This window comes from Anomaloglossus baeobatrachus, chromosome 5 (genome assembly GCF_048569485.1).
Source record: "Anomaloglossus baeobatrachus isolate aAnoBae1 chromosome 5, aAnoBae1.hap1, whole genome shotgun sequence".
Lineage (NCBI taxonomy): Eukaryota > Metazoa > Chordata > Amphibia > Anura > Aromobatidae > Anomaloglossus > Anomaloglossus baeobatrachus.
In genome coordinates this window covers 335,258,600-335,286,248 of record NC_134357.1, presented here as the reverse complement: position 1 = coordinate 335,286,248, position 27,649 = coordinate 335,258,600, and the positions used below count along the sequence as shown (strand labels likewise).

The window sequence follows — 27,649 nt, the reverse complement described above, 5'->3', positions numbered from 1 at the left end:
AAGCTTGTTGCAAGAAGATTTGTAGCGTTTACATGATGTAGATTTTAGCGTGCAAGTCACACAAATAACGCATCAAGAACCTTGTGAATATACCCTAAGAGAATTGATTTACCACAGAAAGACCTGTGGAAAGATAGGTGCCTACACCAAAATAGGAGTGGTCTGACACTTATAAAAGTGGTTAAGGAGGAAACTGTATAGAACGGAGTGATGAGTTTGTGGTCAACAGAAATTATGGTATTGGACAAAGAAAGCTAGGGAGTAAATATAAAGTACAACAAAAAGGTAGAAAAGAAATGATCTCACATAAAGGATGGCTGGAGAAAGACATTAGGCACATTGGGCATCAGGCAAAAGAAGGATCTGGAGTAAGAAAGGGGAAAAACTGGAAGCACAACAGTGGGAAAGGGTGTAGGATTGTCGGAGAAGAGGGATGTTCCAGAGCAACATGATTTGTTCTGGCTTTCACTCAGCAGTTGTTTTTGTGAAGGAAGAGACGAAGACAACATAAAACGGTGTATTGTCATGATAGCAACAAGACACTTTAAGAGATTGTATGGAATAAATTCTAGATCACAAGTGAAAAAAAAACAATAAATAAAACAATTGTCAAACAGAGTAAAAACATTTTTTTATCATGACCTTTTGGGGGCTGTAATTTGTGTCCAGTCCTTTCACACCAGGCGGCAGGGTGAATATCAGGTGAATCTGCGTTCACCCAGAAATCATGGCACTCTGAATATCCATCAAAGTGAACTCTTATTCGGAACCCACAAACCTAAAGCATAAAAATTCAGAAAAAAATATACAAATTAATGGTCAATATTTAAAAAATCCACCAGGAGAGATGAGCTAACCCATGGAAGTTCAGGTTCTCTGGGTACAGCCAAACTTTAGATAAAGTTCTGTTCAGGACCTGGATTGGACCGAGCGTTCCCGAGCAGCCCAATGCTTGATTGAGTGGTTATCATGCGTTTAGCACCCAAACCTCAACATTGAGGTTTTTTTAAAAGTCCATGTTCTTTACGAGCTTCAAATTTTACAGTTCGGGTTTTCTCATCTGTATCCACCACCAATCGCCAGAATGGAGAACCTGAAGCACCACTTCAGAGTTTTGTTTTTCAGAGCCGGAGTGGTGTTTTTAAGCTACGGAACCAGCCACTATTCTTATACTCACCCTCTTGCGTTTTCACCTTTATTTGGTGTTGCTCCAGTCCCGCAGTGTCATCTTGTTTCACGTAACCTCAGACTGGCCAGAAGTCAGAAGTTACGTCACGATCTCTCTCTCACTACAAGTTTATAAGAGCCAGAACAAGTCCACAATGAGACTATCTTAGGCTTCTATTGAGTTGTGACCTCCGGCATGCTCCATGAAAAACTGGAGCTGATAGCAGGTCTCAAACTGGAGAAGACAACAAATGGTAGCAGTGCTGATAACAGATGAAGATGTTGGAGGGTGAGTATAAGACTGGGGGGCAGGGAACTTATTAGAAGCACCACTCTAGTGCTAAAGGAAAAAAAATGCTGGACTGGTGCTTTAAACTATGTAATCGTATATGACATCTAATGGTGAAATGGCCAGATGACCAAACACCTCTTATTGTAGATAAGGAACTGGTTGGACATACCATTGGTGCAACTTGTGCTATTGAACAGGCGCCTGGAAGGTGATGGGACCTACTACTACCTGCAAGGCAGGTGGTATTGTGCATTATGATGAGCGATTAGACTGCAGAAGTCCCATACCCCATTCTTGCACAGGGGCCTCTTCTGTTTCTGTCCGCACCTGGATAAAGAGGTTCAGTATCACTAGATCACCTAGCAGTGAGAACGTCCCAAAACTAGATTCAGCCCGTGGTCAAGAATGGCGGTCTCTGAAAAACTTTTAGAACCGTTTAATTTGATATTAGAACATTTTAAGTTTGACTTTTTTTTTTTTTTTACCATTGTATGTCCATCTCACCTCAGCCACAGTGAGGATAAAATACATGGATGGATGCTGCGGGTCGATTCCCTCTAGCTTCATCCCCACCTTGAAGCCGTTCTTGTGCTGTGTTCCCAGTTGCCACTAAAGGAAAATGAATCAATGACTTTATCATACAGAGAAAATATTATATTGATAAGATGTGAGAGGCGGCAGCATTGCATAAGTGAAACTGCCTCAGTATTCATAACCAAGAGAACATAACACATTTATTAATATGAAAACACACAATCTATCCATGTTATCTATTCACTGCAGATGTTCAAAGATTTCCATTGGTGACAAGTCAGCTATTTAGCCGGTAGTCCAGTGATGTCCAGGCATCTGATAAATCCTCAGATATGAACTCCACTGACTCACTGATGAGTTGTCTCAGGTTGAGGGACCCATGATACACCAGCCTCCATGATCGCCAGACCTATTAACTAGGCTAAATATAGCCTTAGCAGAACCATAGGCATTGTGACCCCATGACTCATCTTTCCAGGGCAACTAGGGTTTAATCGGAGTATAGGCGAAAGAGCGGGCTTCTGTGGGGGTCAAAAGTTTAAAGACATAGATAAAAAGGCAAAAGGGGGTGATTGAATTTGATTAGAGGTGCTGTATATATATGATTAGGTAAGGGGTGAGGGCTGCCATAGCGGCACGTAGGCAGCATCAGGAAGGGTCCCGCCCTCCCGCCATATGTTTAATATGGTATGTGAAGTAGCAGGAGATTAGGTTTGTAATTGTACTGTTTCGGGTCATTTCATCGAGTGGTCATGAGGTGGGTTCTTGAATTTGGTGGAAAAAGTTGTGGTGGGGGGTTGAACATCGGATGGATGGTAATCCCCTCTTTTATCATATGGATTGGTAATTACCTGGCGGACTTTGGGTCTCTCCAGGGTGGGGTCCCCTGGGAGTTGGTGTTAGGGAAAAGGTTTTCTGGAAACAAATGTGCCCCCGAGTCTGTGGTCGCGACTGGGGACAATGCTGGATAATTTATTAATTATTATATGGGTATCCACTAGATTTTGGAGCGCCAAGAACCTCCCTCACTTTAATAATTATTTATTAATGTTATTTTTCTATATTAAAGGACTGATTTGGCCAATTTATCCAAGAAATGTGTTACATGTTTATTTAAGGGAATTAGGGCAAATTCACATTGAGTTTGGGGGATGGCAGAGTTAATGGAAAAGGAAGCATCTGCAATAGTGCAGTCATGTGATTTCTTTCTGTGGACTACATCAAGGACTTATTGTATCGGCCCCCAGCCACAAGATCAAAATGACAATATCCCAGGATATGCTGCCAAGTGTCTGGATTGCACTAGACTACGGCCTACACCTCTGCCCTGTCACCAATGGAAATCACTCTGAACATTTGTAGTGTATAGATAAAAGTAGGATACATGGTGGGTCTTCCTATGTTAATGGATTTGGGGTATGTTCTCTCAGTTATGAATACCGAGGCTATCATTTTACACCATCCTTTTTGAGTCACGCTAAATAATATACCATTGACTCTACAAATGTGTGGATACTTAAAAGTTAGGTTCATTTCTTTAAACTCCTTGTTTTACCATGCTTTAATCATGGGTTGTGTAATCACTGCAAACCGTTTTTGTTTGTATAGATATCTAAGTTTAGTTTGGTGTGCTATGTTTGCACAAATGAGGGCAATAGTGGCTATTGCTCTCCAAAAGAACAGAAGATCAAAGAACAAATGTAAAAATAATCATAATCAATTAAACCTGGAAAAAAAATAGAGAATTCCCACAATTCCCCAAATTAGGGTCTGTGCCTGCATAATAGAAATACACAATGTAATCATATACATGTAATACAACCAATTCTTCAGGTTCCTATGTTTTCTCAACCATTGTCCTGTCTGCTACAGGTCTGTAAGATCAAGGGGAACTTTTTGCTATGATGGATGTTAAAGAGTTTTAATATTTATTTCATATATCAATAATACACATAAAATAAGCAACTTCATTATCTTATAGGAGAAATTTGTTTCTTTCTGCTCCTGGGCTGATCTTTCACTGTCAATTTCTGGATAAAACCTGTGAAATCTGTATTCAGTAAATCTGAATTTACTTTAAAGTGTAAAGGGTGCTTTGCACGCTCGCTAACGATATATCGTCGGGGTCACGTTGTTACTGACACACATCCGGCACCGTTAGCGACATTGCAGCGTGTGACACCAATGAGCGACGATCGAGCACAAAAACGTGAAAAATCGTTGGTTGTTAACACGTCGTTCATTTCCTTAATATTGTTGCTGCTGCAGGTACGATGTTGTTCGCCGTTCCTGCGGCAGCACACATCGCTATGTGTGACAGCGCAGGAACGAGGAACCTCACCTTACCTGCGTCCACCGGCAATGAGGAAGGAAGGAGGTGGGTGGCATGTTCCGGCCGCTCATCTCCGCCCCTCCTCTGCTATTGGACGGCTGCCATGTGACGTCGCTGTGACGCCGCACGAACCGCCCCCTTAGAAAGGAGGCAGATCGCCGGCCAGAGCGACGTCGCAGGGAGAGTAAGTCCGTGTGACGGGGTGATAGCGATGTTGTGCGCCACGGGCAGCGATTTGCCCGTGTTGCCAGGGCTGTATTTTGCCTTCATGCTGCCCTAGGCACTTTAAGTGGTCGCGCCCCTTAATGACAATGTAACACTGAGTTTTCGCACACGACATCTGTTTAAGGCAGATCTACTCTGTAAAACACTTGAAAAAGTATCAATGAGAAACGAAGGGCACTAACCCCCCCCAATGGGGATCACCACGGGCACATCAAAACATAGCATGAGTATAAAATATTCCCACCACACCGTCCCCACTTATATACTGTGACTGTCACACTGCCCCTAATAAACTACACACTGCCCTCCCTTATAAATTATACCCACCACACCTTCCTCAATTATGAAATATGATCTGCACATTGACCTCACATCATGTTGCCCCCTCCTCACAATGTCCCATGCATGCTGCCCCCTCCTCACAATGTCCCATGCATGCTGCCCCCTCCTCACAATGTTCCATGCATGCTGCCCACTCCTCACAATGTCCCATGCATGCTGCCCCCTCCTCACAATGTCCCATGCATGCTGCCCCCTCCTCACAATGTCCCATGCATGCTGCCCCCTCCTCCCAATGTCCCATGCATGCTGCCCCCTCCTCACAGTGTCCCATGCATGCTGCCGCCTCCTCACAGTGTCCCATGCATGCTGCCCCCTCCTCACAATGTCCCATGCATGCTGCCCCCTCCTCACAATGTCCCATGCATTCTGCCCCCTCCTCCCAATGTCCCATGCATGCTGCCCCCTCCTCACAGTGTCCCATGCATGCTGCTCCCTCCTCACAATGTCCCATGCATGCTGCCCCCTCCTCACAATATCCCATGCATGCCGCCCCCTCCTCACAGTGTCCCATGCATGCTGCTCCCTCCTCACAATGTCCCATGCATGCTGCGCCCTCCTCACAATGTCTCATGCATGCTGCCCCTCCTCCCAATGTCCCATGCATGCTGCTCCCTCCTCACAGTTTCCCATGCATGCTGCCCCCTCCTCACAATGTCCCATGCGTGCTGCCCCCTCCTCACAATGTCCCATGCGTGCTGCCCCCTCCTCACAATGTCCCATGCGTGCTGCCCCCTCCTCACAATGTCACATGCGTGCTTCCCCCTCCTCACAATGTCCCATGCATGCTTCCCCATCCTCACAATGTCCCATGCATGATGCCCCCTCCTCACAATGTCCCATGCATGCTTCCCCCTCCTCAAAATGTCCCATGCATGCTGCCCCCTCCTCACAATGTCCCATGCATGCTGCCCCCTCCTCAAAATGACCCATGCATGCTGCCCCCTCCTCACAATGTCCTATGTATGCTTCCCCTCCTCACAATGTCCCATGCATGCAGCCTCCTCCTCACAATATCCCATGCATGCTTCCCCCTCCTCACCATGTCCCATGCATGCTTCCCCCTCCTCACAATGTCCCATGCATGCTGCCCCCTCCTCACAATGTCACATGCATGCTTCCCCCTCCTCACAATGTCCCATGCATGCTGCCCCCTCCTCACAATGTCCCATGCATGCTGCTCCCTCCTCACAGTTTCACATGCATGCTGTTCCCTCCTCACAATGTCCCATGCATGCTGCCCCTCTCCATGAGCTCCTAATGCTGCCTTCCTCTTTTCCATAATGACACCTCCATGCTGCCCCATTCATCATACTAAGACCACCACACTAACGCTTATGCTGAGACACCCCTCCCACACACACACACACACACTACCCCACTCTTGATATTGACACCCCTACATTGCTCCACTCCATACTGAGCCCACACATGCTGCCCCTTCTCCATAATGAGCTCCCAATGCTGCCCCCCTCTCATTCTGAGTCCTTACACTCCCCCCCATCGATTTTGTCATTGCATTATCCCTCAACCCTTGTCCTCTGTCTCTAGGATTGGCCCCTCTCTCCCATTCCCCCAGCAGCAGCCGCTCTCCCCCGCCTTCACCAGCAGCCTCTCCCCCAGCATCAGCCTCTCTCCCCCCAGCCCCCCCAGCATCAACCTCTCTCCCCCCAGCCTCCCCCAGCATCAGCCTCTCTCCCCCAGCATCAGCCTCTCTCCCCCAGCTTCCCCCAGCATCAGCCTCTCTCCCCCAGCTTTCCCCAGCATCAGCCTCTCTGCCCCAGCTTCCCCCAGCATCAGCCTCTCTGCCCCAAGCATCAGCCTCTCTTCTCCCAGCCTCCCCCAGCATCAGCCTCACTCCTCCCAGCCTCCCCCAGCATCAGCCCCCCCAGTATCAGCCTCCACCCTCCCAGCCTCCCCCAGCATCAGCCTCCCCCCTCCCAGCCTCTCCCAGTGTCAGCCTCCCCCAGCATCAGCCTCTCTCCTCCCAGCCTCCCCCAGCATCAGCCTCTCTCCCCCAGCATCAGCCTCTCTCCCCCACCTTCCCCCAGCATCAGCCTCTCTCCCCCAGCTTTCCCCAGCATCAGCCTCTCTGCCCCAGCTTCCCCCAGCATCAGCCTCTCTGCCCCCAGCATCAGCCTCTCTTCTCCCAGCCTCCCCCAGCATCAGCCTCACTCCTCCCAGCCTCCCCCAGCATCAGCCCCCCCAGTATCAGCCTCCACCCTCCCAGCCTCCCCCCTCCCAGCCTCTCCCAGTGTCAGCCTCCCCCAGCATCAGCCTCTCTCCTCCCAGCCTCCCCCAGCATCAGCCTCTCTTCTCCCAGCCTCCCCCAGCATCAGACTCTCTCCTCCCAGCCTCCCCCAGCACCAGCCTCCCTCCTCCCAGCCTCCCCCAGCATCAGCCTCCCCCAGCATCAGCCTCTCTCCTCCCAGCCTCCCGCAGCATCAGCCTCCCTCCTCCCAGCCTCCCACAGCGTCAGCCTCCCCCCTCCCAGCCTCCCCCAGTATCAGCTTCTCTTCCCCCAAGTCTCCCCCAGTATCAGCCTCTCTCCTCCCACCCCATACGCAGATCTCCAGTCTGCATTAGAGACACCCCCACGCTCCTTATGAATCATCAGCTCTGCGAGCACTTACCTGCTCCAGGGCCCGCCGTCGTCTTCCTGGCTCACGTGAGTATCCTCTTCTGACACCGACTTCCATCGCGGCGTCCTCTGCGGCGTCCTGCTGTGAGCTCTGCATGTGAAACCCACACATCATTGGATGCAGCACAGAGGAAGGAGCTGATTGGCGCCTGTGACCCCGGAAGTGCAGGCACCGGCAGTTCCGGGGTCAATCAGCTCTCTGTGCCCGGCCGCCGCAGTTTGTCTGCATTCGCGTCTTAATTGACGCGAATACAAATAAATAAAGGTGCGCCTCTCCCCCCTTCAAAAATACAGCGGATTTAATGAATGTGTAAAAAAAAAAAAAATGTATTTTTTTTTACTGCTAGAAGGTGCCGCCCCCCTGCATCCTGCCGCCCCAGGCACGGGACCACGGGTGCCTACTGGTAAATACGGCCCTGCGTGTCGCACAACCGACGGGGGCGGGTACGCTCACTAGCGATATCGCAGCGTGTAAAGTACCCTTTACATTGAGAGAGAGTAACCGGTGCTCCACACAATGATCTGGCACATTGCAGATGTGGTCGCATGGTGCTAGACCGGTATGCTGCTGCAACCGGGAGAAGATAGCAACCGGTCAGTATGCTACAACCTTCATGACACACATGAGACCTTACAAAGAGGCAAATAAAAAAAAAATTACTGGACTGGGGCTTTAACATTCATCAGACTTCTATCTGACTGTTTTTTTCTATGTAGCTGCCACCCAGTACAAGTCAATAGATCAGACTACACTGCCATCTAGTGTGTTGCTGAAATATATCAAGTTAAAAAAATATATTCTTTTATTTGTTTTCTCTTCTTTGAAGACATATCTACTATACAATATGTAGAGCCATGTAGAGAGTGTAAATTATGACTATGCTAATTAGTCAGAGCCAAACAGTAATCACTTACTCCAGAATCCTCCATATTCTAAGGCCAGGTTCAGACAGTCATATTTCACAGTCTGTATATAGACCAGACTGATTATGGGTCTTCTGACCCGAAGTTACAGCCTCATATGTGTATGTGATTCTGTAAGTTCAGGTCAGGAAACCTGCGGTCAGTCTGGGCATTATGGTCTGTATACAGACCATGAAATCTGGTGATCTGAACACAGCCTAAGGCCCTTTTCACACATCAGTTTTTTGCCGTCAGTCACAATCCGTTTTCTCGACAGATCGACGGATCAGTCGCAGATTGTGGAAAAACTAATATGACAGATCCGACTAGCTGGGGGCTAAATAATAATTGGAGCATATTCAGTTAAAAAAACAGAATCCGTTGCCGGATTCCATCATTTGACGGATTACGACAGATCCTGCGCCCATAGGCTTCCATTCTACCAAACAATGGACGGATCCGTCGCTGTCAGTTTTTTTTGACGTAGACCAAAAACTTTACTTTATCTCCGTATGACGGACAAAACGCGAGGCCATCCGTCGCAATCCGTCGCTAATACAAGTCGATGAGAAAAAAAAACAGATCCAGCGGCATCAGTGGCCGAAACCGTTTTTTTCAAAATTCGTCGGATTTTGACTGATGGCAAAAAACGAATGTGTGAAAGGAGCCTAAAGGCCCTGTCACACACAGAGATAAATCTGCGGCAGATCTGTGGTTGCAGTGAAATTGTGGACAATCAGTGACAGGTTTGTGGCTGTGTACAAATGGAACAATATGTCCATGATTTCACTGCAACCACAGATCTGCCGCAGATTTATCTCTGTGTGTGACGGGGCCTTAAGGGTAGCACTACAATAGACTTTGCCGTAGTGAAGTACAGCTAGAGATATATCACTGTAACATTGATACTAAATGCCAATAGATTACCAAATGTATAATTTTTGGTATTTTTATAGGACAAAAGTTACTTTTTAAAATTGTGCAGCACAAAACTGGAGCTCAAACAGCATGGGTGACCATACCACAATGGAAAGACAAATTAGTTAAAGAAGATATCCACTACCGTAAGGCTGTGTGCCCACAATCAGGGTTCACAGCGTTTTAGATGCAGCGTGTTTTCGCTATGTCCAATACACGCACATTGGATGGGATTTCTGGAAATCCTGTGCCCACTGTGCTTGTTTATCACGCAGTGTAAACTGACATGTGGTGCGGCTTACTGAGCCACAGCATGTCAATGTATTGATGCAGAGCCATGAGTGTTCTCCGCAGGGAGGACAGAGAAAAAAAGAGAAAAAGACCGCAGCGGCCTGAACCCTGATCCTGGGCATGGGCAGCTGCGGTCTCCTGCGGACAGCACTTGCCGCCCCGCAGGAGAGGACTTACTGCGTCCAGGATACAGCATATCCGGATCATGGGCACGTACCCTAACTCATTTCATTTTTTATTCATCAATCATGCTATTATGTGCCACTAAATGGATCCATACTTTTATTATGGTAATATAAACCTTTTATAATGCAGATAGCATTACATAGTGTCTGTAGCTGCAGCTCTGATGTTTACATCAATCACTTCCTCTCCCCTGACTTACTGTGTTATCCCAGTACCCGTTCTACTGCTACTGAGTTAAACAGTTGTCGTGTGCAGTAGATCTGTTCTAGTGTGTTAGCATTACTTAGTCCACTGTGAGGAAGTATGTAATGCATTGTGTTATGCTGTGCGTACACTGAGGATTGCTAAATGTACTTTGCTGCCATCTACTGGTCAATGTATGCATATGAAAGTTAGGTGTTCATTCTCCTCACAACAAGCTGCCATAGAAACAGCTGAGAGGAGTCTCTCACTTCACTGCTGACACATCCAGTAAACTGAATCAAACAGGTCTAGTCAGAAGAGAAGGAAGAAGGTCCCAGAATCTCTATCCCAGTCCATGCTGACGGGACATCTTTTCCTTCATATAAATACCTTCACAAAGGAGTGAAGCTTCCTACAGCCAGAAGAAATAAGGCTGAAGATGTGCGCACTGATTTTCTATGTGTTTCCAGCCAGAACCAGTGTAACGTGACTTCGATGCCACAAGCTCTGTCTGTCCTGCCCCCTACAATAGGGAATGGTAGCACCAAAACCGTGAGTAGCTAGAGCTAGATACTACTAGTGCTTTGCCAAGGGGCGCTAACCCATGAAGGTCTTTCCATCAGCCAAGCATTACCTGGACTAAGCAGAATATTACCTCCTACAGCAAGTGAGCAGAACTGTACTCCAGCCACCCTGCGAGGCCCAAACTTGCTTGTTGCATAAGGAGAAGACACCTACTTTTATACCAAAATACTATGTGCATCCTATACAGTGAATTGCTGCCACTTTACCTTTAAGAGACAGACTATATGCTATTATTCACTTCAGTAAAGTGTTATGTTTATAAGTTCATTGGTGTGTCAGGCTAGTTGTAATTGCACAAACATCATGGACGCTCCAACACCTGCGACCACACACCACCTCCATAGGAGCATGGCCGGGGGGGCTCTATACCATCTTCGTAAGTGCCACCTCCCGCTATTAGAGGTACAGCGACCCACTTCAGCTACTGTGACAGTACCTGGCAGTCTCCATGCGGCGGTGGACACCACGCTAATCACCCACGCTGAACTCCTCTTCACGAATGTGCTTACTGAGGAAGGTCTACGGACCAAAAACGTTCTGTTGTTATGCAGCCAATCTTGGGAGTGCCTTGTATTCTTCTATTGACAAAGGGCCTTGGAACCTTGGAAGCGCACCCCTACATCTATTACCATCAGCACAGAGGAAGTGCCATTTACTTCTTGTTGTAACTGTGACAGTACCGTCTGCTGCTAGTGGAATTACATATCCCAGCTGGCAACTCTGCAATATCTGGCGCCTCCCCCGTGGGTCACCGCATTACTGTGATCTATCACTATAAGTTCCATCATGCATTGTAGTAGGCTGTGATATAGCAATTAGCATGACCCCTCCATTCTCCACCCTGCACTGCTGGAGATATTGGGCGATACCAAGTGTCAGAGCATCACAGGCTAGGTACCAGCCCTGTCACTGTTTGTTATGCAAGTTTCGGCACTTTTCAGCTGTCCATGTCAGTGATTGGATTACCTAAACCCTTTGCTCTTGAAATGCAGATCGCAGCACTTCACTAGTAAAGGTACCATCTCCTGTTGAATTAAGCTGTCAGCTCAGCTTGTGAGGCAGTGAGACAGACTAATTGAGAAGGCATGCTCTGGCAGCTGTCATTCACTCCAAAACATTCACACCCACCATCAGGAGCTCAGTGACAACTTCCTTTCATTTGGTCTGATTTCTGTATCGGAAAAAGAAGTATCGAAGGAAGAAGAATCTGCATAACAATCCAGTACTATGTGATCCCTGCTGAGATGCCCTCATAGTAGAAGCTATACATCTAATATAAGTATATTACAAGCAGTATTGTCTTGACGATCTAAAATATATGTCAAGGTGAAAAAGTAGTGGAAACCCCTTTATTAGTTTAAAAAATAGTGTCTCGCAAAATGTATGAAAATGCTATGTGCTTGTTTCTTTTATGGCTATTTTAAGTTTTTGTTTTGTATCCTAGTTCAGTGCTTTTTGATCACATGATACAAGTACATCTTTTTTGATTACTATTAGGTGTTATAGAAGATACATTTTTTTTTAGAGATGTTGAAAAATTTAATGTGTTAATAAATGAGACATACCTCCCGAAAGAGAATGAGAGGGGCAGCACTGCATTTCTGTTCCTCCAGGTACGACGACCAAGACCAAGAATCTCCCAACTCGTCTCCTGAAACTTTGAAATAAGACAACTGTCCAAAATTCTAGAATAAAAATTACTGGAAGGGTGCAAAAACTGAGGTGTCAGGGCAGAGACAATCTTTTATCACTCTTCCTTTGCACCGTTGAGGTCCTGGGTTTAAATCCCACCAAGGAAACATCTGTGTGGAGTTTGTATGTTCTCCCCGTGTTTGTGTTGTTTCCTCCGGGTACTCCTGTTTCCTCCCACACTCCAAAGACTTATGCGGGCATCACACGAGACAATCTATCATGCGATCGCATGAGCGATCGCACCCGCCCCCGTCGTTTGTGCGTCACGGGCAATTAGTTGCCCGTGGCGCATAAAGTCGTTAAACCCCCGTCACACACACTTACCTGCTGAGCAACACCGCTGTGGGTGGCGAACATCCACTTCCTGAAGGGGGTGAGACGTTCAGTGTCACAGCGACATCATACAGCGGCCGGCCAATAGAAGCGGAGGGGCGGAGATGAGCGGGACGTAAACATCCCGGCCACCTTCTTCCTTCCGCATAGCCGGCGGGACGCAGGTAAGCTGTGTTCATCGTTCCCGAGGTGTGACACGGAGCGATGTGTGCTGCCCCGGGTACAATGAACAACCGGCGCAGAGAAGAAACGACTTTTTGAAAATGAGCAACGTGTCAATGAGCAACGATAAGGTGAGTATTTTTGCTCGATCACCGTCGCTAGTAGCTGTCACACGCTACGATATATTAAACGATGCCGGATGTTCGTCACTTACGACGTGACCCCGCCGACATATCGCACGATATATCGTCTTGTGTGACGCCCACATAAGTGATAGGGAATTTAGATTGTGAGACCCAATGGGGTCATGTTTCTAATGTCTGTAAATCTCCCCAGAATACGATGGCATTTTACAAACGAGTAATATGGATTCATAAATAGCTCAGCATGCTGCCCTGTCCCTCATATTTTACACTGCAGCTCTACTTTTTCAGATTGACCACACTGTAGATGTATAAGCACATAAAGAGGCTCGGGCCAAGGGACCTAATTTCTACTTCGGCAACCTACTTTCAATAGAAAAAAAACTGCTAAATATTTACCCAAGTAAAAAGCCTTATGTATTGATAGTTCAGCAGATAATGTAAACTAGAAAGTTGCTCGACAAAACTGAATTCATTAGATGTTGTCTCTTGTTTAGTTTCATGCCCCATTTCCAAAGTATTTTATACACTGCTTTATCTCCATATAAACCATGACACTATTAAACAGGGAAAAACCTTACTTTGTGATTCTCTCTGGCTCCATAATTCCCCTTCTGAGCTCCTCACGTGGGATTCATCGGCATCTCCTGGGGTATTCCTCTCTTTCTGCTTTTCCTGAATAAAAATACTTTCCAGGTACATATCTGGCAAAATTGTATTACAATGACCGCGCACAAGAGCATGTATTGTGTTACACCCAGAATATTGGCCGCATTGAACAGCACAATAATACGTCATACAACACAATAGACAAATTACTCAGTGCCATGTGTAGATAATGCTAACATAATAGGTGACAGTTACTCTTTAAATCTTGTGACAAAACACATAGTTGACATATCATACAGTTCTGAACCAAAAACATAACACTGTGATGCCCCAGGTTCAAGAGCCAGTCCAGATCCCTACTGCACTCTCCATTCATCACATTGGCAAAGACAATACGGAGTGGACATGAATACAGGGATGACTCTTTCCTCACCATTGGCTCAGCCTCCGAATCTGCTGGACTCTGATATTCTTTTGGTCTCCTTTTCTTGACAGGTTTTGGGGCATCGTTGCCTACCCCAAAACCCTTTGATGGCTCCACGACCAGGGACCTGCTGTGGATACCCCAGAAACCAGGGAGAGGGTGACACTGACCCACTCCCCAACCACAATTCCCCCCACTTACTGTCACCTGCATATTTTTGTCTCACCTTTCTTTAAAGTGACAGACTTCACCACAAGTTTCACATTTTGCCCCAGGCACATGCTGGCAGCCACAGGTATCACAGAGACACAGAGTAGTATCAGAACAAGGACTCTCCTTTCCATCAATACCTGATGAATGGAAATACATAGTTACATACAGTGGCATGCAAAAATGTGGGCACCCCTAGTCAAAATTACTGCTATTGTCAACGGTTAAGCAAGTTGAAGATAAAATAATCTCTAAAAGGCATAAAGTTAAAGATGGGGAAAAAACTGTAGACAAATTAGCGCAAATAGGGTCTTACCCGGATTTTTTTTATATTACAGTGGGATGGTCGATCACCTTGTGTGGTTGAGCGTCACACAATCCTGAATAAAGCCTAGAACTAGCTGCTGCAGCTACCACGAGCCGTAGGGCTGAAAGAAATCCAAAAGGAACCAGAAAGGTGATGAGGTTTCCTCTGCACTGCTGGAAATGATGAACAGTCAATGCGTAGAAACTATACAATGGGGGTTTATTCAACACGTTTCGAAGTGCTCCTCACTTCTTCATCAGGAGAGCGATCAAGTGTCACGCATGGACTTGGGTAAGGGCCGGCGTGGGGCAAGACACACAATAAACAAGGGTTTCACCACAACAAACAAGGGGTACACCGGGGACATTTAAACAACTGTCGGCCCTGGTGTTAGTGAGAGGGAAGATGGGACACCTCCTGCACTCACCTGCAGCTACACCCTGCAGTCCTAGCCAGGTCCTATACAGGTTCCGCACCTGTTGCCGAGCAGGACACCTGAAGCCCTGAGAGACCCTGTAAGAACCCTGGCTGGTGAGCTTGCAGGTAAGGATCACTAGTCCCACTGCTACACTAATAGAACATGAAGGGAAGGTACGACAGACAGAGGACACAACAAAGGGATAAAGCCCAGCATTACGGCTGTAGTTAGAAACCAGGACTGCAGCCTACACCGCAACAAGGGCTCCAGTAGCTCCTTCCACCTCAAGGCCTAGCTACAGAATGGATTAAGAATAACTGACGCCCTCTACTCGGAGATATGACCATATATAGGGGATGGGAGTGGTCACCAACCGTAAGCACCTGAAGCCACTAGTCAGAAGCTGCTGGAAAGCAAAACTGACATTAACCCTTTCAGCACCAAATGAAAGGGAATTACATTTAATGTGAGGAGTACCAGATGGCAGAGAGAGATTCTGGCCCAGATCCTGCCACAAAGTCTCTAGCAACAGAGAGACTACTTTGACATTAAGTTACCTTGGTAAATCTCCTGATTAAGAAGTGAGGAGCACTTTGAAATGCGTTGAATAAACCACCTTAAGACCCTGTGCGTATGCTCCGTTTTTTGCCCGAATTTGCCACGGATTTGCTACACGAATTGCTACAGAAAATGTTCATAACCTTTCTGCAGTCATTCCCCAGCAAAACCTATGGTAAAAGGTTTTGCTGCGTTTTTTTCCACCACAGGTTTTGCTGTAGAATTTCTGCAGCAAAATGAATGTGCATGTCACTTATTTTCTGCAGGTACCTTTGGTTTTTACCATCAATAATGGTAAAAAAACCGCAGGGACCAACCCGTGGAAAAACCAGGTCAAACCGCAGCAAAAACGCGGGTGCAGTTTTTACCGCGGTTTTTGCCCCGGGTGCGGTATTCTGCTAGAGGGTGCAGATTTTTCTTAAGAAAAGTCCATTTTCTAGTGCGCACATAGCCTTATACAGTTTCTACGCATTGGCTATTTCATCATTTCCAACAGTGCAGAAGCAACGATATCACCTTTCTGGTTCCTTTTGGATTACATTAATGATGACAAATTTTCTTTGTATTTAAGGCAAAAAAAAAAATATTTTCATCTTTTACATTTTTGTAGCTAATTCTTGTTTGAGGATCAGGGACTATTGTGAAACCTTCAGCTTGCACCTTTTGAGGTACTCCATTGTGGCTTTTGCTGATATAATAAGGATCTAATTGGCATAGATCACACTATGCAGAGTATTGAGCATGCGCGAGCCAAGTGCGCCCTTTCCCTGTTGAAATGTGGTTGGTTTCTGGATGTGTACAGAACAGGTGTGGAGTAAAAAGAGAATTGAACCTATCAGTACAGAGTAATACAGACATGTGAAGCAGAGCTGCATAGGACGCCGATATCGGTGAACACATGGGGTTTACGTTAACTCTGCGATGGATGTGTGACGCCCTGGACTAGCCAGGTAGTCACAGACAGGCCCTTGCACAAACACCAGTCCCCTAAAAAGGTAACAGCAGCCAACCTAAAAAGCCTGAGTCACCCCTCTCAGGCTTTGATATTCACACCCGGGGGCGGAGACAGGCGGTCGGCCACGCCCACCGAGGAGTTCGGATAGCCTGAGGCGGGAAAAGCAAGAGATTAAGTTAGGGAGGAGAGTAGTCTAGAAGGAGAAAACGTCTGTCGGGGATCTGGGTCGTAGCCCGGATACCCTGTGGCCAGGAGGCAGACGGTGGTTGCCACCTGCAGGAGCCGGGAAGACGGCTGGTGGAACCGTAAGGGACCGGGACAGGGTTGTGGCCCGCCGGTACCAAACCGGGGAACCAACTGGAAACCGGAGCACCAGAAGGGGTACTCAGACCCAGAACGAAGCCCAGAAGCCACTGGACCGAGTCAAATTCACTGATTGGGGTCTGGACCTTAGGTTCTTTCCCACCCAAGTCCCGACTGAAGACAACAACCCAACCAGGGGGATAGAAAGCCACCGCTCAGGCAGAGAGATCCCACGGACCAGCGTCTGCGGGCAAACGGACTCTCCCGACACACACACAAAGCCGGGGAGCAGACTCCCATCGCGGAAACGCAGGCAGTCAAAATCTATAAACGAGGTGCAGGAGAAAGGCGGGGACCACCAAACCGGGTGGGGGACCAGACACAGCCGGCTGCAGGCACCGATCACCATTTTTTTGGTTTATCAGAAACTTCGGTGTATCTGTCATAGTGAGTACAACAGTGCCCTCGGGCCGCGCATCGCGCCAACACGCCCACATCCCCACATCCTAATCCCAACAACCGGGCCCCGGGACCATCAACCCCCTACCCACGGAGGGGTCAACACCTGGCTGCACAACACCGTTCCCGGGAGCCTAGTCAACGGCAGCGGTGGTGTCCACACTCACCACGACCCGTGGGTGGCATCACGAACTTAAACCCAAAACCGCGGCTCCGGCCGTGAACCTCCCCATCGAAACCCCTCACATAGCGCCAGCCTCCCTTCAGAGCAACGTGACCCCCGAGTCCGGAGGCGCTCGAGCCACCCACCGACGAGCCCGAATCCGAGCGGCTCGACTGCGGCCGAGCCCCGGGGCGGTACAGATGAGTCATCTGATATATTATATACAACACAAGTGTGTAATATATGTCCAATTGAGCACTAATGCACTTTTAAAGGATATTACACTGTATGATGCAAGGACAGCATAGCACGGGATTGTTTACTTGTAACACTGTAAATATACTAATAGGTATGTGTTATGCATACACTGTTATAGGGAAATAAGTACTAATTATATGTAAATGGTATGTAAATGAGACACTATACTTCCTGTTTGAAATCAGCGCACTACCTGAAAAAGGCTCCAGGTGAACTGAAACATCGCTGTCACACTTATGGACCATTAAAGGACATCTGGACTTTGACTTGGCCATTCTAACACCTGGATACGTTAATTTGTGAACCATTTCATTGTAGATTTTGCTTTATGTTTTGTATCATTGTCTTGTTGAAAGACAAATCTCCGTTCCAGTCTCAAGTCTTTTGCCGACTCCAACAGGTTTTCTTCAAGAATGGCCCTGTATTTGGCTCCATCCATCCTTCCATCAATTTTAACCATCTTCCCTGTCCCTGCTGAAGAAACGCAGGCCCAAAACATGATGCTGCCACCACCATGTTTGACAGTGGGGATGGTGTGTTCTGGGTGATGAGCTTGTTGCTTTTACACCAAACATATCGTTTGGCATTGTGCCCAAAAAGTTTGATTTTGGTTTCATCTGACCAAAGCACCTTCTTCCACATGTTTGGTGTGTCTCCCAGGTGACTTGTGGCAAACTTTAAACTACACTTTTTATGGATATCTTTGAGAAATAGCTTTCTCCTTCTTTAAAGGCCAGATTTGTGCAGTGTACGACTGATTGTTGTCCTATGGACAGACTCTCCCACCTCAGCTGTAGAGCTCTGCAGTTCATCCAGAGTGATCATGGGCCTCTTGGCTGCATCTCTGATCAGTCTTTTCCTTGTTTGAGATGACATTTTTGAGGGACGGCCAGGTCTTGGTAGATTTGCAGTGGTATCATACTCCTTCCATTTCAATATGATCGCTTGCACAGTTCTTTTTGGGATGTTTAAAGTTGTGGAAATCTTTTTGTAACCAAATAAGGCTTTAAACTTCTCCACAACAGTATCACGGACCTGCCTGTTGTGTTCCTTGGTCTTCATGATGCTATCTGCGCTTTAGGCCCGTTTCACACGTCAGTGAAAAACACAGACGTTTTTCACTGGCGTGTAAAACACGCACATGTCCCTGCGTGTGCCGAAAATCACGGCACACGTGGGTTGTCTAAGTGCAATCCGGGCTCCGTTCTCCGTGGCCCGTGATTGCACTTAGAGATTCACTCACCTGCGCCCGCTCCCGCTCTCCATGGTGCTGATCGCTCCCGCGGTGCAGCATCCGGCCGGCGCTGACCCCTGCAGCAGCTGCTTCCGGGTCGGCTGTGTCGCGCATAATGAATATGCGTGACAGTATTCAGCCGGCTTAGAAGCAGCAGGGAGAACGGGCTGCAGAGGACATCGCTGGACGCCGGGTGAGTTAAAATGTTTATTATTTTAAATGCACGTTTTTTTCTGGCACGTGTTTCACGGACCACACCACTGCGTGGTCCGTAGAACATCAGTGATGCCAGAAAAAAATGGACATGTCTCCGTGCAGCAATCACGCACATGCGGGTACGCTGCACGGAGACACGTGCAGTGAAAAATCACTGACGTGTGAGCAGACCCATTCATTATAATGGGTCTGCGTATGTCAGTGATTCTGGTACGTTTAAAAAAAAGCACAAACGTCCCAGAATCACTGACGTGTGAAAGGGGCCTTAAACAGAACCCTGAGACTATCACAGAGCAGGTGCATTTATACGGAGACTAGATTACTCACAGGTGGATTATATTTCACATCATCAGTCATTTAGGACAACATTGGTTCATTCAGAGATCCTCAATGAACTTCTGGAGTGAGTTTGCTGCTCTGAAAGTGAAGGGGACGAATAATATTGCACGCCCCAATTTTCAGTTTCTTTTATTTTACAAAAGTTAAAATAAGCAATAACTTTTGTTCAACTTCACAATTGTGTCCCACTTGTTGTTGATTCTTCATCATAACATTTAAATTTTTAACTTTATATTTGAAGCCTGAAATGTGGGAAAGGTTGAAAAATTCAAGGAGGCCAAATACTTTCGCAAGGCACTGTATATATATATATATACTTTTATATATATATAGAGAAAACCGATTAAGTCAAACAGTATAACAATTTTATTATTAAAAATGATTGCCAAATGGCAGAGAACCTAAAAACAGTGGCATCACATGTATAAATATTTTGTACAGTGGGAGCCGGTATCAAGGTACAGGTACTATATTATTCATCTGAGGCAAAAAATGGCATACAAAAATGTAAAAACTTCAGCTGATAGTTGGTTAGAATGCAATGAAAAAAGGGGGGGGGGGTGGTGGAGTACCAAAATGATTCAACATCAATAGTGTAGTCATACAAGGAAAAACCAACAGATAACAGCCTGCACATGTATTTTAGTGTGAATGATAGTAATGAGTGAAGGTTTAAATGAAGGAAGTGTACCAGTGAGGCATATGCAAGAACAGTTGATAACATGCATGACGAAGGTGACGAAGGTGACGCCGAAACGTGCGCGTCGGGGCTGGCATCACATGCGAGCACTGGTATCTCTGTGTCCAGGTAAAAAAAACCCTCTTCATATGCTTTCTTGTACTTAAACCCTGGCTGAATTCTTTGCCTCAGTTACCCCTTGCACCATAGATCTTATAATCCTCATGCATGTTATCAACTGTTCTTGCATATGCCTCACTGGTACACTTCCTTCATTTAAACCTTCACTCATTACTATCATTCACACTAAAATACATGTGCAGGCTGTTATCTGTTGGTTTTTCCTTGTATGACTACACTATTGATGTTGAATCATTTTGGTACTCCACCACCCCCCCCCCTTTTTTCATTGCATTCTAACCAACTATCAGCTGAAGTTTTTACATTTTTGTATGCCATTTTTTGCCTCAGATGAATAATATAGTACCTGTACCTTGATACCGGCTCCCACTGTACAAAATATTTATACATGTGATGCCACTGTTTTTAGGTTCTCTGCCATTTGGCAATCATTTTTAATAATAAAATTGTTATACTGTTTGACTTAATCGGTTTTCTCTTGAATTTTTTGTTCTGTTTTGGTGCCTTGTTATGTTACCGTAGGTCAACCACGTCCATATGACCCACACACTATTATTATTTTTGGATATGTACCAATTCCCTTACACTTTAATTATTTAGTGTTGTTGTACGGTCTGTGTTTTTGATCAAATTTCTGTTTTTATATATATATATATATATATATATATATATATATATATATATATATATATATATATATAAAACCAAAAATTTCTAATAATGTGCGGTGCTCGAAAATCCACATGGATTGCTTTCATAGAGTGAGGAGTTACCTTGTCGGTACGTGTGTCTGTTTATTTCTATGGTCCCTTGTTGCCTTTCATCTTTGGGGTGTATGGAAGTTTCCTCTTTAGGATCCAGTGAGGTCAAACAGAACTAACAGAGAAATGGAGAATAAGGCTTCATGCACACACTCCAGATTTAGGCCATTTTCACATGATAGAAATCTGGTCAGTATTTTACATCAATATTCACAAGCCAAAACTAAAGTCAGAGTTATCGGATGTAAAAATCCTGACTAAAATTGCTTGTACGATGAGCAAGGGTTATTGCCTGCATTGCTGAGCTTGTGTACATGTTCATTTGCAGGCACAATTAGGATATAGACACATTCCTATATTAGCTTTCAAAAATCATGAAAAGCATCAAGCTTAACTGTATTCAGTTCATTTTGGTAATTAGCTACCGTACACATTAATAGACTAGTTATCTTTATTCTCATGGTGTTTTATATCAATTACCAGATCTGCAATAAGTGGCAATTTACAAAATTCACATAATACTTTGATTTTTTTCCCATTTGATGAAGTAAATCTTGAGTTTGTAACAAATCTGTTTTTTGCTGCTTTATAATGTCTTTTGCGTTACAGTTCGCAACCTCATTCCTGTGTGTTACAATTTGTCACTTTTTTTGCTAAATCATCTTAGAGCAGCATGATGGAGGTGCAGAGACCTGCCAGTTCTCTGAATGCTGAGCTCTGTATAACCCCGCCCACACCACTTACTGATAGCTCTCTGTGTACACTGTGCATAGGCAGAAAGCTGGCAATCAGTGATGTGGGCGGGGTTATACACAGCTCATCATACGGTATGTACAACTACATGGCAGAGAGTTTACTAGTCCTCAAGTTATAATCTGCTGATAACAGTGATTTTATCAAAACTACAGCAAGCAACCCAGTAAGTGACATTGCTTGAATAAGGGTCTCTGACTCTACATGCTGCTCTCAGATTAGGTAGAAAAAACCTGCTGACAGAATCCCTTTAAGACATATTTCAGATGATAAGAAATTACTGTACAGGCATCAGTCATTGAGTCTTTTATATGCGTGTTGTGGTGCATGAGAAGTACAGAGCAACTACAACCTAGGGAATCTGCCAAGCACTTTGATAAAGAGCCAATAAATGAACCATGTATATTGATTTATTGGTGTCATTGCCATAACTCTTTCATATGGTCCCAAGAGAGGAAATGTTTCATGGTTTACTAGTCTAGTATTGTATTTTATTGATAAATGTACATTGACTGGTGTACACTAAAGGGTACTTTACACGTTGCGACATCGCTAACGATATATCGTCAGGGTCACGTCGTTAGTGACGCACATCCGGCGCCGTTAGCGACATCGCAGCGTGTAACACCAAGGAGCGACGATCAACGATCGTAAAAACATCAAAAATCGTTGATTGTTGACACGTCGCTCCTTTCCTTAATACCGTTGCTGCTGCAGGTACGATGTTGTTCTTGTTCTTGCGGCACCACACATTGCTACGTGTGACACCGCAGGAACGACGAACATCTACCTGCGTCCACCGGAAAAGAAGGAAGGAAGGAGGTGGGCAGGATCTTCTGCCCGCTCATCTCCGCCCCTCCGCTTCTATTGGATGGCTGCCATGTGACATCGCTGTGATGCCGCACGAACCGCCCCCTTAGAAAGGAGGTGGTTCGCCGGCCACAGCGACGTCGCAGGGAAGGTAAGTTCGTGTGATGGGTGTAAGCGATGTTGTGCGCCATGGGCAGCGATGTGGCCGTGTCGCACAACTGACGAGGGCGGGTACGCTCGCTAGCGATATCGATACCAATATCGTAGCGTGTAAAGTACTGTTAAGTGATGTTGTGCGCCACGGGCAGCGATTTGCCCAGGTTGCACAACCGACGGGGGCGAGTACGCTCGCTAGCGATATCGGTACCGATATCGCAGCGTGTAAAGTACCCTATAGTGTTCTGTAACATTTTGATGCTATCTCACTAAGATATAATCAATATGTTGTTAATATATCATTTACTGATAGAAGGGAAACTACTTCTTAGCAGACACAAACAAGCTAAAATATAAGGGATAACCCAACAAAAGGGTTAAAGGGAACTTGTCAGGTGTAATATGCCCCCAGAACCACGACCAGTTCTGGGTGCATATTGCTAAGCCCTACCTAATCGTCCCTGTATACACTAGTATAGATAAAGGGATCTTTAGAAAATGTATTTCTAAAGATCTTTTATCGTATGCTAATGAGCACGGGGACTAGTCCCCTGGGCGTTATATCCCCCTACTAGTCCGCCCCCTTATCATGTTAGCACTAACATGCTATTCAATTCAGCATCACCAGCGGTGACGTGTGTACCTGTGTTTGCACTTCTGAATACTGGGCACTTCTGGTCATGCAAAGTAGACATCTCTGAAATCGGACACATATACCCGGCTTCATACTGCACATGACTGGAAGTGCCTGGCATTCAGAAGAGCAGTCACAGTCAACACAGGTACACACATCACCGCTGGTGATGCTGAATTGATTAACATGTTAGTATGCTCCTGTGGGCATGCTAATATGCTAAGAGGGTGGCTAGTCGGGGGATATAACGCCCTTAGGACTAGTCCCTGTGCTCGTTAGCATAAAATAAAAGATCTTTAGAAATACTTATTCTAAAGATCCCTTTATCTATGCTAGTGTATACAGGGACTGTTAGGCAGGGATTAGCCATATGCACCCAGAACTGCTCATGGTTCTGGGTGCATATTGCACCTGACAGGTTCCTTTTAAAACTTTTAAGCTTTATTTCTATATGCAATAAAAAAAACTCCATAAGGAAACATTGTGCAGCACACTGCCCTGTCAATTCACAGCTGAAATCAATCCCAATATTATTACCCCAATTTCCACCGCACCAGGGCAATCAGGAAGGGGCAGACAAAGCGCCAACATTTACATATCTAATATATGCGCCACTTCTGGGGTGGCTATGGACTGCTATTTTTAGGTTTTGAAGGGCCAAATAAGCATGGGCCTTCCCAGCCTGATAATGCTAGCCCCCAGCTGTCCGCTTTATGTTTAAATTTAAATAATTTTAAAAAAACGGTATGGGATTTCATCTATTTTTGATAACCAGCCAAGGTAAAACAGACAGCTGATGGTGGCAGCCGCAAGTGTCTGCTTTACCTGCGCTGGTTATCAAAATTAGGCGGGAGCCCACATCATTTCTTTTATTTTATTCCCTATCCACATTTGTTTGCTGGTCAATTACCCCCATTTTGCTTCCTTTTTAAGCCCCCTAGCCTTATTATGACCATTCTACATCCATTTTAGAAGTTTAGATCTCCATTGACTTATATGTGGTCCGGGTGCCAAACCAAACTTTTAACTTAAGTCCTGCCTAACCCAGCGAACCCCAACTTACATGGGGCCGCTTATTCGTAAACATATGCACAGCAATTTCAAAATGGCTTCCTGTGCATATGTTCCATCTTTTTTTCCCTTTTTTAACCGCTTCAGGTTTTGAATCTCATAAAGCTGTAGGAAATGACCTAGGTATTCATCAGGTGACTTCTGATTCAAAGCCAACACTATCTCATAAATGAAATAATAAGTAAAAAAAAGTTGTCAAGAAAGCCGCGCAAAAGTGACGCAAAAGACATCAAAGAAGACGCTTCAGGAAAAACACAGGTGGCATTTTCCTGATGCGTCTTCTGCTGGGTACGCTGGGTACACAGGCGTCTGTCACAGAAAATGCGATCACATAGGTCCCAGCCTATGGTGGAGAACTGCAGCCCCTTAGAGCTTTACCAGACATTGGCAGGGTTTTAGGTAATGACAGTCACACTAGGATTATAAAGCAGGAAAGTGGGCCTGCATTGCAATAATATTCAGCAGAAAACAAATAAAAAATATCTTGGAAGCAACTCTAGCACAGAAAGTCACAATTATAGCAAAAAGTCCAGTATGACATAGTTGCAAGGTCGTTTACAACTTTTTCTCATATATTGACAACACATAAAGCAATTTGCACACAACATCGTATAGTCCTAACCTAATTTTGACTGACCTGTGGGTTGACGGTGGCCTTAACTGGCTCCACACGCCTCTTTTCTTCCACTAAAGGCCGATGCTGTACTGGGCAGGTAACGATAGGTGCGCTGACAGCTGGTGAAAAGAATGAAAAGATTTTCGGTGTGTGTAATGCTGCGTTTAGAATTCAGTTACCAAAAATCGGTGATCATACAGAAAATGGAACGGTCATGATCAGACAAACTCAGCGATTGGGGAACCCCATTGACTGCTATGGGGCCTGATAGGTTTCTATTAGGTTGTCCATCGTTGTGAAACTGAAAAAAACAGCTCAGTATGCTTTTTCTTACGGCGGAGAATGATGGAATCTGCGAAAGAGCCTAAGTTGTCATGATATGAAACAGAGTATGGTGGTTATATGGACCACAGTATTTAGCCTCTTTACTCATTACCATACATTGAATAGCATGCAATGAAAGACTAATAAAATGACAACTTACATTGCCCTAGATAAGCCCCCGCTGGTTGGTACTACATGGATATAAGGCTATTGGATCCGCTGTTATATCTTAGTGGTATAGATTTGTATGGTTGATATAATTAATGTACATTTATATATTACGTATCATCTATCTCACACTATATGTTGTCTTACAGGAAAGTATAACACAGCAATGATCTACAGACTCCCATTTGGTGGTTTTGGGCTGACATTTTTCCCTACAGATGTACCTGAGGCAGATGGTAAAAGTACGGTGCAGCCGGCGGTCACTTGGCACAGACGTACATCACTGTCCTCGTCACTTTTCACTTTGGGTGCTGATATATCCATTGTAGTGACTCCCAGGTCAGAACATGCAGTGCTTCAATTGTCGAAATAAAAAAATAAAAAATAGGGATGGACAGAGATAAAAAACATAAGTCATCCATATTTCAATATGGATAGATAAAAAGTAATGACATGGACAAGAAGATAATAAAGGTGATAGCACAAGACTCATTCACTTATATAATGATGTATGCAGTACAATTACATTGCTCGCTATTTCAGAATGGTGCCCATCACTACCCTGTCGTCAATAAATCATATTTCCTGACGTCTTGTACCTGTAAAATAACCAAAAGAATGATGCTCCTCTCAGCAGAAAGGAATTCTGTTATCTCTGGCAGCCACATCCATGCTGGGGAGAGAGGGCAGATCAGGTAATAAAATGTGGTATATCTTGGTATTGGGTGCCCACCTTCCTTGATGTGATGTGTAATGGCAGTGAAGAGGTTAAATGCAGAGAATCCGACCTAATGTAATAACACTGCTGTTCCAACCGCAATCTGCAGGGAGCTTGTGCGCCTGCGCTACTCCATTATGTGTGTAACACAAGGGGATCAGCCTGGGAAGACAGAAGAGGCTTTCAGGAGAAGGGGGTGGAGATGTGAGCGAAGCTGCCACTTACAGAAAGATGAAGAATTAGACACAGAAGCCTGAATATCTGTATCTATAATGATAATAAGCAAGTACCAGTGCTTAGATCATTATCATAGACAGATTTATACACACAATGATATCTTGTAACTAGATCATGACCACAAGAATAATACAATGTAGCAAAATAGATGCTAGGAAAAGAATATGGAGTCTCCCATGATCTTTTGTAGTATGTCAGTTACAGGGTCATTACTTGTTTAGATCACTTGAAGCAGCAAAAATGTCAGATAGTATCTAACCCATAAAGACCGCTTTATTTCTATACTACAGTTTTACCGTTTATAGCTATAGTGTGGTGGCACATAGAATCCCAATTCCCCTAAGGAAGAGTGATCCATAATGCTGATGCCTAAATACTGTCCATTTGTTTCTTAGGGACCTAAGAGGAAAAAAAGAAAAAAACATGTAATCAGAGACAGAACGAGTATCATTGTTGACCGCACAGGCTATGGGTGCTTTATTCCATATCTGTGAATATGTGCAAGAGCTGAAACGGCAGCCCAGGAACAGGGAAAACATCTCTGCCCAATTACATGTTAGATGAACATGTTCTTACCATTATCTCCATGATACAAATAACATTTCACCAATTAGTCCTAATAAAAGCCTAAGTGTAATAACTTATCAAGTAATTTCTCAGGATTTTATGTTAAAACATATACAACATAGGAACGGCAGAGGGGCAGGGATGTAACAGTCACAGGGGCACCAGCCAAGCACTGCTTTGTACAGGATATGTATTCTTGGAAGCACACCGGGTTGAAAACTGCTGTGGAGCAGAGAGCTACTGGCTCCCTACCCCACACTTAAGGGTACTTTACACGCTGCAATATCGATACCGATATCGCTAGCGAGCGTACCTGCCCCCGTCAATTGTGTGTCACGGGCAAATCGCTGCCCGTGGCGCACAACATCCCTAACACCCACCTTCCCTGCGACGTCGCTCTGGCCGGCGATCCGCCTCCTTTCTAAGGGGGCGGTACGTGCAGCGTCACAGCGACGTCACACGGCAGGCGTCCAATAGCAGAGGAGTGGCGGAGATGAGCGGCCGGAATATGCCGCCCACCTCCTTCCTTCATCATTGCCGGCGGTCGCAGGTAAGGAGATGTTTGTTGTTCCTGCGGTGTCACACATGTGTGCAGCCACAGGAATGACGAACAACATCGTACCTACAGCAACGAT

General features: G+C 45.5%; 1 protein-coding gene across 4 annotated transcripts in view; it reads right to left on the bottom strand.

Annotated features, from left to right (window-relative positions):
• The window catches only part of L3MBTL1 (L3MBTL histone methyl-lysine binding protein 1), a 48,609-nt gene extending 22,262 nt beyond the window's left edge, over nucleotides 1–26,347 (bottom strand). The window contains exons 1-10 of one of the 4 annotated variants that reach the window (XM_075349835.1): nucleotides 26,092–26,347; nucleotides 25,717–25,847; nucleotides 25,022–25,119; nucleotides 20,973–21,075; nucleotides 14,186–14,309; nucleotides 13,969–14,089; nucleotides 13,508–13,601; nucleotides 12,162–12,253; nucleotides 1,964–2,068; nucleotides 643–778 (exon numbers count right to left, since the gene is read on the bottom strand). In XM_075349835.1, the coding sequence (XP_075205950.1) occupies nucleotides 643–778; nucleotides 1,964–2,068; nucleotides 12,162–12,253; nucleotides 13,508–13,601; nucleotides 13,969–14,089; nucleotides 14,186–14,309; nucleotides 20,973–21,075; nucleotides 25,022–25,119; nucleotides 25,717–25,816 (973 nt within the window). In that variant the 5' untranslated portion in view covers nucleotides 25,817–25,847; nucleotides 26,092–26,347. The remainder of the gene's footprint in view (nucleotides 1–642; nucleotides 779–1,963; nucleotides 2,069–12,161; nucleotides 12,254–13,507; nucleotides 13,602–13,968; nucleotides 14,090–14,185; nucleotides 14,310–20,972; nucleotides 21,076–25,021; nucleotides 25,120–25,716; nucleotides 25,848–26,091) is intronic. The other 3 variants (XM_075349837.1, XM_075349836.1, XM_075349838.1) reach the window with 3 other exon arrangements.
• Nucleotides 26,348–27,649: the final 1,302 nt, after the last annotated feature.